The sequence below is a fragment of the Octopus bimaculoides genome, chromosome 1 (assembly GCF_046866305.1).
Source record: "Octopus bimaculoides isolate indiv1 chromosome 1, ASM4686630v1, whole genome shotgun sequence".
NCBI lineage: Eukaryota > Metazoa > Mollusca > Cephalopoda > Octopoda > Octopodidae > Octopus > Octopus bimaculoides.
This window is the reverse complement of record NC_142928.1, coordinates 105,837,425-105,849,598: the sequence shown is the minus strand read 5'-3', so window position 1 is coordinate 105,849,598 and position 12,174 is coordinate 105,837,425. Positions and strand designations below refer to the sequence as shown.

The window sequence follows — 12,174 nt, the reverse complement described above, 5'->3', positions numbered from 1 at the left end:
TACTCATATTTGCCAGCTGAGTGAACTGGAGCAATGTGAAATAAAATGTCTTGCTCAAGGACACGACATGCTGCCGGTTATCGAACTCATCATCTTACGATCGTTATCCAAATACCCTAACCACTAAGTCATGCACCCTGACACAAACCGTACACACAGGTATGCCTCAATTTAATGTTGTTTTGAGTTATGTCACTTTTGACTTAACATCAAATAAACCTCAACTTCAGTTGACTTAACTGGCTTTATGAAGGGCTTAGTGAAAATGTTTAAAAGCATAAAAATATAAAAATAAAAAAGCACCTGAAAATCAATACTGAAGTGGAAAATCAAATAAAATACACATGAAAATATGTACAAACCATCATTTAAAAAAGTTACAAGCATTTATTAAAAAAGATATAAGCTAATAAAATTATTTATTAAAAAAGTTATAAGCTAATAAAATTATTTATTAAAAAAGATATAAGCTAATAAAATTATTTATTAAAAAAGATATAAGCTAATAAAATTATTTATTAAAAAAGATATAAGCTAATAAAATTCTTAAACCATTTATTAAAAAAGATATAAGCTAATAAAATTCTTAAACCATTTATTAAAAAAGATATAAGCTAATAAAATTCTTAAACCATTTATTAAAAAAGATATAAGCTAATAAAATTCTTAAACCATTTATTAAAAAAGATATAAGCTAATAAAATTCTTAAACCATTTATTAAAAAAGATATAAGCTAATAAAATTCTTAAACCATTTATTAAAAAAGATATAAGCTAATAAAATTCTTAAACCATTTATTAAAAAAGATATAAGCTAATAAAATTATTTATCAAAAAAGATATAAGCTAATAAAATTCTTAAAATGATTTTTTTGTGTTACACAATTATTGAGTTAAGTCATGTTTTGGAACCAGTCAAAAGTTTAAGTTGAGGTATTCCTGTTTTTGCATAATGAATTTAATTTTAGTCTACAAAGTATATGAGTTATTTTATTTGCACATTTTTATTCTGTAGATAATCTTGTGGCTAATAATTGGGGACGTCATTCTTTAAATTAATAATTTGTGTTTGTTTTATCAGAGGCCAAAGAAAACAATACATATGAAAGTCTAGTGAAAGAATCAGAGAAAACAGAATTAAATCAGAGAAAATCAAATGGTAAATTTCTCTTTCAGTATTTTCATATTCTTTTAGTGTTTTAAACGCATATAATTCTTTAGAGAACAAGTGTGAAAGTTTATTAGTGTAAGTCTTAGCCTGCAGTGTGCTCCCAGTGTGCTATTTGCAATAGCAGGTTTAAATTTTACAATTCAGTGGTTTGACTATTGTCTTGGTCTACAGTTTTACTTCACTTCAATGTTGAAAAAGATCAAAAAGATATAGTGGATGAATAAAAGAAAAAAAAACGTATCAGAATGATTCAGGCTATGTGGAAGAAGTTTCCTTCCGAACCACATGATTTTGGATTTAGTCCCACTGTGTGGTTCCTTAGACAAGTGTCTTCTACTATAGCCATGGGCCTACTAAAGTCTTATGAGTGGATTTAGTGGACAAGAACAGAAAGAAGCCTGTCATATATGTATGTATGTATGTATGTACATACGTACGTATGTGTGTATGTACCTTTATGTTTGTGTCTGTCTCTTTCTCACTGCTTGATAACTGTGTTAGTTTGTTTACATCCCTGTAACTTACTAGTTCAGCAAAAGAAACCTGTGAAATAAGTATCAGACTTAAGAAAATATGTACTGGGGTTGAATTGTTGAATATTTCAAGGTGGTACCCCAGCTAAATCTGAATTTCTGTGTATATGCACATTATCAGTAGCAAGCATCCACTAGCAACCACATACTTTGATCAATTTAACCTCTAATGATACAGAAAAACAATGATTAACAAACCACTGGTGTCACAAGTAGTTGGTAGGCCAGATAAAAATTTATTCTAAGTGACAGAAGCAGTATTATTTCAAAATAGCATTCTGTATGTCTTACTTAACATACATACACATTAGAAAATCATACAGCTGTGGTATTTGTCTTGATAAAGTTTCTTATATAGATGTATAAAAAACACAGAAGAATATCATTAAAATTTTAGATGAAAATTATCTAGCAGAGATGCTTCTTTGAGCATCATCAGACATTTCAGTTGGTAGCTTGGCTGGGTTCATCTCTAATATAGAATTTAACAAAAATGTTGTTAAGTCAATAGTTTGTGTTTCAAAGATTTTTGGTCTCTGTTGTATTCCTCAGCCAAATCATCAGCAGAGAATTCTGTAGGAGACATTTATGGTTTTGATCTCAGTCCTGTTGTCATCAACAATGAACCAGCTTCGTCAGTGTCAGCATCATTTGTGAGTAACCGTTTTTCTCAGCTATTTTAAACATTAATGTATAACAACCCATCTTTTGGTTTTCTTTACATATATGCTTTGAGGAGGAAGAAAGGCAATGCCCATGGCCTTTTACAGGACTTCTGATACTGGAAATGGGGTGGGGTGGAGAACGGGTGGAAGAAACCACAACCTATAGGTCACTGCAGTAGGATGCAGAGAAACCCAAGATATGAGTTATTTACTGGCTAGGGGCCTGGTCAGTAAATGCTTACAACAGAGCAACCTTTGGTAAAAGCACTCCAAAGACCAGGTGATTGTGTTAATCGAAATTGTTCAACTTAAACCAGCGTGGAAGATGGACATGAAAAGATGATGATAATGATGATGAAGATGATCGCACACATGCACACACACATACATACACGCACGCACACACACACACACATAAACACGTGCGCGCGCACACACACACACACACACACTTATCAACCTAGTTCATAAAAATTATGGAAAGGAGAGGTGATAATATGTATCCCTACTGGAGTCTGATTCCCACATTGAAAGATTTAAATTTTCACCATTTACCTGAATACAGACATTTGGGCATTTGCATAGAAACTTCATGGCAGCCAGAAGTTATCCGTTAATCTCAAACTCTTGCACAACTGTCCACAGCAGGTCCTGTGACATGCAGTGAAATGTCCATTTTGAGGCCTACAAATTTTTATGAACAGGATTGACATGTGCAGCTGTTGTGGAAGTGCAGTTGGTGGGTGTAGAATGAGTCAGCTGACTTTTGCAGATGACATGCTACTACTTGGCTTGTCAGAAGGTCATCTCCAGCATGCACTGAATGGATTTGCTGCTGAGTGCTGCAAGGAAGGCATGTGAATAAGTATTATGAAAACTGAGACATGAGTTCTCTCAAGAAAGTCTTCCCAGTGCATTCTGCATGTTGGTGGAACATCATTGAAGCAAGTGGAGAAGTTTATGTATCTTGGGGCTGTATTCACAGTGCCCCTGGACTGGCTCTTGTGCAGGTGGCACATAAAATACACCATTTTGAGTGTGGCTGTTGCCAGTACCGCCTGACTGGCCTTTGTGCCGGTGGCATGTAAAAGCACCCACTACATTCTCGGAGTGGTTGGCATTAGGAAGGGCATCCAGCTGTAGAAACTCTGCCAAATCAGATTGGAGCCTGGTGTAGCCATCTGGTTTCACCAGTCCTCAGTCAAATCGTCCAACCCATGCTAGCATGGAAAGCGGACGTTAATCGATGATGATGAATGGGAGGCAGGAGGAGACTGAATTGGAAGCTACCAGCTCCAGCATTCAATCCTTAGAAGAGAAGAGGTTGGTAAAAAAGTCAAATGTAATGTTGGGTAAAAAAAAGTTTTACTTAAAATGTTCTTAAAAATGTTTTAAGATACTTTTAATATGTAAGCTGTTTTTATTTTCTTCTTTGTATTGAAGGAACCCCAAAATATTGAGATTGCTACCTCTGAGCAATCCAGTCTTCTTGTGACTGATCTTAGTAAAACAAGTAAGTTATAACTATCAGTTGCTTTTATATACCTTATATGTAACTACATTTACCTCAGTTTTCATAAAAATTCATCTCACATAATGCTGTTTATTCCTTATTTAAATCCTTATTTCATTCTTTATTTAAATTACATTTCACTAAAATTACATCATCATGATATCGCACTTATTTCATATATCACCTTATTTGTCACAGATTGCACTGTGATTATGTAGATGTCATATGGCTAAATGGTTAAGAGATCCTCTTTGCAATCATGAAAATTTGGGTTCATTTTCACTACATGAGATCTTGGGAAAATGTCTTTTACTACAATCTTGGGTTTGACTGGAGCCTTGTGGGTAAAATTGGGTAAATAGAAACCATGTGGAAGCTATATGAACGAATTGTATGTGTAATTGAAAGGTGCAGCCTTGTCACATTCTGTGTTATGCTGGATCTGTTCAATGATTAAGGTTATATGTGTCTATGGAATACCCAACCACTTTCACCCTAATTCAATGAGTTGATAACACAATTGATCAAACTATTGCAAATTCATGGCTGTAAATTGCGACCGAGATCTATTATTAGCACTGAGCTTACCTTAAATGCAACTATATTTACTAAACATTTCATTAAATGTACCTTACATTATCCCTCTGTTTGCCTTACATAACCATTCTCATTTAAATAACATTTAACATTTGTTTCAGCCAATGTGTCAAAGAAGACCAACAAATACAGTAATGTACCTAGTTCAGGTTATGGATGGAAGACAGTTTCAGTTCATCGATCCATGACAAAAACTTCAGTTAATTCTAATAAATCTGCTGCAGTAAGCAAGACATCTGGTGAGACTTGGGTTGAATTTATTCTTTCATGTTTTCTTCTTTATTTCTGTTATTCTTTCATTTATTCATTTATTTATTTTCTTTTTCTTGTCTTTTGATTTGTTCAGCATATTTGACAGCATAATTTGTGTGGGTTTAATGAACCTTTTTTGGATATTTGTTTGCATTGACTAGCACTTGTACCATTCTCAGATCAGATTTCTTCTGAATGTAACGTTATTATGAGTAGAATACCTAACTACCACCATTATATAACCTGATCCAGTGTGCCACAGACACAAGCATTCAACATTTGTTCAAATAAATCATTTGGATCAATACAACACTGATCATTGTCTTCAACTTGTAGTGAGCAGTTTCTCAGGTTGTTAGATGGGGAAAGTAAAAGAGTTAACAGGTTAAAATGTTGTCACTATATCAATATCAAAGATGAGGTCACAGATTTAAATTAAGTTCAGTGTATGAAAGCTCTTCTGAAGCATAAATTAAGACGACAAATTAAACATGAGTTTGTATTTTGTTTCAGGAACAAACCAAGTTGCACCGGTGAAATCTAAGATGGAATCAGCAAAGAATATAGAAAAAAGTTCAGAACAACTTTCAAAATATCTTAATGATGTAAGAAAAAAATACATATCATCTGAAATTTATTCTGTATATTATATCATTTATGAGAAATTTTAAAGATTAATGAATTGAGAAAGCATCTGGCAATAGATGCTTTTCTTTTAAATGAAGATCATTGTATTAATCTATATTAATATCTATCTGAATATAGGCTTGGAAACATGTTATTGATTTAATAATACATTCTCTAAATATAAAAATACACACACACATCCATGCACATACATATAGAGATCAGTGAATTCAAAAGATTATGATAAAAGATGTTAATGCTTTAAAGTAAAATAACAATTATAAACTTAATAGTGAATAAACACTGCAATCAATGAATTTATTATTTATTGACAAAGATGACTGCCAAAATATAGATGTGTGTGTGTACACACACACACACACACACACACACACACACACACACACACACACACACACACACACACACACACACACACACACACACACACACACACACACACACACACACACACACACACACACACACACACACACACACACACACACACACACACACACACACACACACACACACACGTGCATGCTAATCGCTTTACAGAATGTAAAAAAAGCACCTAGAACATTTAAGGTAGTTAACATTAGGAAAGGAATCCAGCCATGGAAAATCTGCATCAGTAGCATGGAAAAAGCATGGAAAAGTGAGTGTTAAACAATGTTGATAGTGAGGATGATGATGAAGATGTATGTGTGTATATCCCTCCCTCTCTCCTTCCTTCTCTCCCATCAGCCTGTATTTTAAACTTTTGAACTTGCATTGTTTTGGCTTAAAAAAAGAATTTAAATGTATATATGAGACAATGCTTCATGAAAACAATATATATCATCATCATCATCATCATCATCATTTCATGTCCACTTTCCATGCTTGCATGGGTTAGATGGTTTGACTGGAACTGGTCAACCAAAGAACTGCATCAATTCCAGTCTGATTTTGGCTTGGTTTCTACAGCTGGATACCCTTCCCAATGCCAACCACTCTGAGAGTGTAGTGAGTGCCTTTTACATGTCACTGGCATGGGTGATTTTATTTGTCACTGCACTGGTGCTTTTACATGTCACTGGAGCTTTTATGTGTCACAAGCACAAATGCTGTTACATGTCATCAGCTTTTGATTTCACTTGGCTTGACTAGTCTTCTCAAGCATTGCAAATCTCCAAAGGTCACACTCACTTGTCATTGCCTCCGTGAGACACCACATTTGAAGATCATGCTTCACTACCTCATCCCATGTCTTCCTGGGTCTACCTTTTCACCAGGTTCCCTCCACAGTTAGAGATCAGCACTTCTTTATGCAATTGTCCTCATCCATACGCATCACATAGCCATACCAGCACAGTCGTCTCTCTTGCACACCACATCTGATGCCTCGTATGCCCAATTTTTTTCTCAAGATGCTTACACTCTGTTATACATACATACTGACATTGCACATCCAGTGGAGCATGCTAGCTTCATTGCTTTCAAGCCTTTGCATATCCTCTGCAGTCACAGCCCATGTTTCACTCTCATGTAGCATGGCTGTTTGTACACAGGCATCATACAGTCTGCCTTTCACTTTGAGAGAAAGGCCCTTTGTTGTCAACAAAGGTAGAAACTCTCTGAACTTTGCCCAGCCTATTCTTATTCTTGCAACAATACTCTTGGAACATCCACCTCCACTGTTGACTTGCTCACCTAGATAATGAAAGCTATCAACTACTTCTTGGTATCCTCACTGGCATTTCATGGAGTCTATTTCCTGTATATTTCTAGTGTTTATTGTACCTGTGCATCTGCCACACATGAAGACTATTTTCCCTGTTAACCTTCCTCTGATATTGCTCCACCTCTTATCTACCTGAAGGGATTTGTGATTTGTCTGCATTCCTACTTAGACTTTAGTTTTTGCTAGTCTTAGCAGCAAATACCAAAGTCTTACAACTGGTAGTTTGCCGGCAAAGCACATTCACTGGCTTAGTGTTCATTGGGTATGTAATTAATGAGAGAGATGGAAGATGGAAAATACAAGAATCTTTATTGATCACTGCAATCATTTCGACCCATCTGGCATATTCTGTCTCTCTCATTAATTACATATGTATATTTATGTATGTATATATAAATGTCTGTTGCAGTCTAGAGCACATCAACCAATTGTTAAGAACTCAACAGATGCTGACACAATTGACAATGCTCATCCAGAGGTCAATATTTTAAAGAAACAGTTGGAAGAAGAAAGAGAACTGATATTTCAACTGAAAGGTAATTCTTCCTCTTTCCTCCAGTTTTCCTTCCTTCTTTTACTTTCCACCTTTTTCTTTCTTTGTTATTGGGTTGGTTTTATATTTTAACACTACAGTGATTCTCAAACTGTGTTCAGTAAGAGTTGTCTAGGTCCATCATCGATTTAGGTTTTAGAAAATCTGTATTAGTACTTGAATGTCTTGAAAAATGTGTTGCACAGGCATTGGTTCATAATTATTGTGGTTTTTCTTCAATAAATTTTATTCAACAAAAACAATAACAACATTTAGCAAAAACATCTTTAAATGATTATTCTGACTGGCTGCCAAGCAAATGGGAAGCAGTAATTGAAGTAGATGGTGAATATGCTCCGGAAGAATTATTTAAAGATGTTTTTGTTAAATGTTGTTATTGTTTTTGTTGAATAAAATTTATTAAAAAAAAGCTGCAATAATTATGCACCAACCTAATATATATATATATATATATATATATATATATATATATATATATATATATATATATATATATACTCATCTTTGCAACTATAGGTTCAGTCCTACTGAACAGCACTTGTTTTCTATCATAGCCTTGGGCTGATCTATGCCTTGTGAGTGAATTTGATAAATGGAAACTGTGGAAGCCTGTTGTGTGTGTATGTGTATGTGTATTAGTGTTCTTGTTTGTGTCACCTCCCCACTTGAAAACTGCTGTTAGTTTGTTTATGTCCTCATAACAACAGTTTGGCATCAGAAATTGGTAGAATAAGTACCAGCCTTAGCCCTTTAACATTTAAATCAGTCATATTCAGCCCACATATTCTACTTCTTTTATGTTCAAACCAGCTAGATCCAGCCTCTTACATCTGTTTTATATTCAAACCAACCAGCTAAATTTGGCTTCTCACACCTACTCTGCAATGTCATTCTAAAAATAAACTGTCATAAAATTACTCTACTTCCTCACTTAGACAGGTAGATTAACCCTTTAGCATTTAAACTGGCCATACATGGTTCAAATATTCTACCTGTTTTATGTTCAAACCAACCACTATTGCAAACAACAACGGTGACAACACAATCTCTGATGCATGCCGACTTTCACCACAAATTCCTCTGACAGCTCTGATCCAACTCTAGCTCTTGTATTTACCTCTTCATACAAACTTATCACTGGAAGTTGCTTCTTATTACCACAGATAATGTTGTCAAACACTTATTGTTATCAAGATTAGTAAATTCCAAACATACTCAAGGTATTGTTGTATCCTCTGCTTAATGTTATCTGCTGGTTATTGTTATCTAAAAAGTTCTGTCCCAAAGTGATCACACGAAGCAGCTTCCACTGTTATATCTAAATGCCTTCCTCTATCTTACACCCTTTTGTTCTTTCATTTCAGTTAAAATAGCTGGCAATGAAAACAAATACCAACAATCCATCAAACAACTGGATCAACAGTTCCAAGGGGAAATTGAAGACTTAAGAAAAGCAAATTATATTTTAGTTTCAAAAGTGAGAGTTAATATTTTTATATCTTCTCACCTGATTTAATACGCAGTTCCCTTTTAATGTCTGTGTTCCATGTAAATGTGGGTTGGTTGGTTCTGCAAATTTGGATTATTGCACATTGTTGTTAATATTGTTTGATCAGATATATATATTATATGTACTGTTGCAGAGTTATAACTTTTGTTGCCTCTTATTAGATTCAACTTTGGCCTGAAGGTAGCCAGTAAAATGATATAGATTAAAATATATCCAATCTGTCAAATGTGTTGTACTTTAGATATATCATGCAGTCCTGAAGTGGCTTGTGTTGAAATATAATGTAACAGTCAGGTCATGTTACACCTATTTTACAGTCTAGTCTGTTTATATAAGATCAGAAGACTATAGCCATAGCTTCAGAATATATGGGCTAAGAGATCTCATAAGATGTTCAATGCTTTTTGATTGCTGATAATTTAACAACTTTAAAATATAAGGTTTATCTTTGTGGATATTTTGTAATTATTATTTAGGAAATTTAATAACTCTGACTGTAGAGTGTTGGGACTAAATAATTTGCCGTATTTAATTTTGTTGCTACAATCTGACCTCAAATACTTCTGCAGTTAACTTTGTCTTTCAGTCAATTCAATCCACTATACTCCTTCCTTCCTACAAATTTATGGCTGCTGCCTTTGCCATCGTCATTGACATCTTGTGTCTGCTTTTCTATGCTGTTATAAGTCTCACAGTAACATACAACTTGTCTCAGTCCTTTGTCGTCTCGCATACACAACAATAGAAAAAATGTTTCCTTTCATGTTATGTCATGTTTTTTTTTTTGGCATGATTTTTTTTTACAGCTGAATATCCTTTCTATTGCTAACCACTTACTCTACACTATGGGCTGTACATTATATTATGTCACTGACACTTGACAGATTGTTTGCAGTAAAACTAAAGAGTCCCCTATATTACTCTCCTAGATAGTTGCCTTGGCTGTGGTTTGTAGAGGAAGCGTATCTTTTATTCTTTTCTTTTTGGCATGGTTTTTCTAGCTGAATGCCCTCGCCATCATCAAGCACTTTACATCATGGACTAAATTGCATTGCCTGTTAAAGCTGACTTTTATACTTTATCACCCAAACATCTTATCTCTAAACATTCATCATCATCATCATTTAACATCTGCTTTCCATACTGGCATGGGTTGGACAGTTTGACTGAGGACTGGCAAGCCAGGAGGCTGCACCAGGCTCCAATCTGATCTGGCAAGGTTTCTACGGCTGGATGCCCTTCCTAATGCCAATCACTCCGGGAGTGTAGTGGGTGCTTTTTACGTGCCACTGGTATGGGAGCCAGTCAAGCAGCACTGACGTTGACCACGCTCAAATGGTGCTTTTTATGTGCCACCAGCACAGAAGCCAGTCAGGCGGCACTGGCATCGGCCATGACTACAATCTTATTTGACTCAACAGGTCTTCTGAAGCACAGCATATTGCCCGATGATTGAAGGGTACTTTTAAACAGGGCCAGTTATGCAACATTGGCATTGGCCACAGCTACGATCTCAGTAAAGTAGAAATGCTATATGAAGTACCTTTATCTTATAGAAAGAAACATATTAGTAGTTGCCAAGTTTAGGAACGTTAATCTTATTCAATCTACTATTACTCTTTAAATCAATAAATCCTTTAATACTCACCATGGACAAGATAGGTTTTTTTTTCTTTCTTTGAATTATAACCTTTTAGTATTGGTAGATCACATACTCTTACTGTTGGATGTACTTCCTAGCCTAACCATTTATTTGTGAAGTGGAACCTGAATTTGAAAGAAGCTGTGTTAGGTATTTTTTCTTGAAGATACAAATACAATGATTGCTGTAAGTTTTGAACTTATGACAATACATTTATTAAGTTTAATATTTTAAATCCCTTGCTACATTTGTAACACTTGTTTAGAATATTTTAATGAATTTTATATCCTATACAGGTATCTGGAGACAATGGGAAAAATTTGAATGAGCAGGAAGATCACTTTCAGAAAGAACTAGAAGAACATAAGAAGCTTTTGGTTGCTTATGATGCTGAGAACAAACGTCTGTATAATGATGCCAAACAGCAAAAAGTTTTTCAGAAACAAGCTGAAGAGAGAATGTTCTCTGAAAACCAGAAATTGTTGCGAGAACTTAACAGTCTGCGGTTAGTATTTCATTTCTAGTGTATGCAATTGTCTGAACTGATTAGATGGTTGTCTACTGTCTCAAAGGTCAACAGTTTATATCCTAATACCAGTATCATAGTATAACTCACCAGCTGAGTTTATTTGACTATAAATAAGTATTATGAGGAGGAGGAGCAGCTGCTCACTGTGAAGGGTATTAGTAGTGTATAATTATAATGATTATTTCATTAGTTTGTCTTGATGAATATTAAGTCCCTCTGTATGGTTCTGGCAATATTATCCAATGCCTCTGTTACATTTAAGGCTATCTTCAAGCACGCCAAAAAATTCTTACTGTGTTTTATATATTAATACTTGAAAGTGTCTTACTGTTTCCAGATATAGTACTAAACAGTGTTTGTTTTACATTTATTTTGTTTTCATTATTATTATATGAAAGGCAAAGGATAGATTCACAGAAAATATTGGAATTGAAGAATTTTTATGAGCTACAAATGACAAGCCATTTCAATGCAGCACAGTTTACAATGACAGTGTCATTATTGACTGACCTCTATTCTTAGTCACCATTAGGTGGTGGTTAATTGTAACTATTGACTTTAATGTTAAGATAAACAGATGCATACCAGCCAACCCATGCAGCCAATAATCAGAACCAGAGACTGGAATCAGTGACAAAGCTAACCAAGACAAAGGATACTGTTTCAAGGTTGAATAATGGGTGATACACTTTATTGGTACTCTGTTTTAACACCTCCACCTGACTCTTGGGTACTTTTAACTGAATCCACTTTCTTGTAAGCATTCAGCTCAGGACTATAGTCTGAAAGCAACTCTTTATCTTGATATACTACTTCTTACAACCCATAAATTATGGTCTCTTCCACTGTTTTC

General features: G+C 34.7%; 1 protein-coding gene across 3 annotated transcripts in view; it reads left to right on the top strand.

Annotated features, from left to right (window-relative positions):
- Nucleotides 1–12,174, top strand: part of LOC106871085 (centrosomal protein of 162 kDa) — a 100,608-nt gene that overhangs the window by 48,537 nt on the left and 39,897 nt on the right. For all 3 annotated transcript variants that reach the window (XM_089355290.1, XM_089355292.1, XM_089355282.1), the window contains 8 exons: nt 1,082–1,159; nt 2,257–2,357; nt 3,813–3,882; nt 4,581–4,718; nt 5,245–5,336; nt 7,497–7,623; nt 9,005–9,117; nt 11,089–11,297. In XM_089355290.1, the coding sequence (XP_089211416.1) occupies nt 1,082–1,159; nt 2,257–2,357; nt 3,813–3,882; nt 4,581–4,718; nt 5,245–5,336; nt 7,497–7,623; nt 9,005–9,117; nt 11,089–11,297 (928 nt within the window). The remainder of the gene's footprint in view (nt 1–1,081; nt 1,160–2,256; nt 2,358–3,812; nt 3,883–4,580; nt 4,719–5,244; nt 5,337–7,496; nt 7,624–9,004; nt 9,118–11,088; nt 11,298–12,174) is intronic.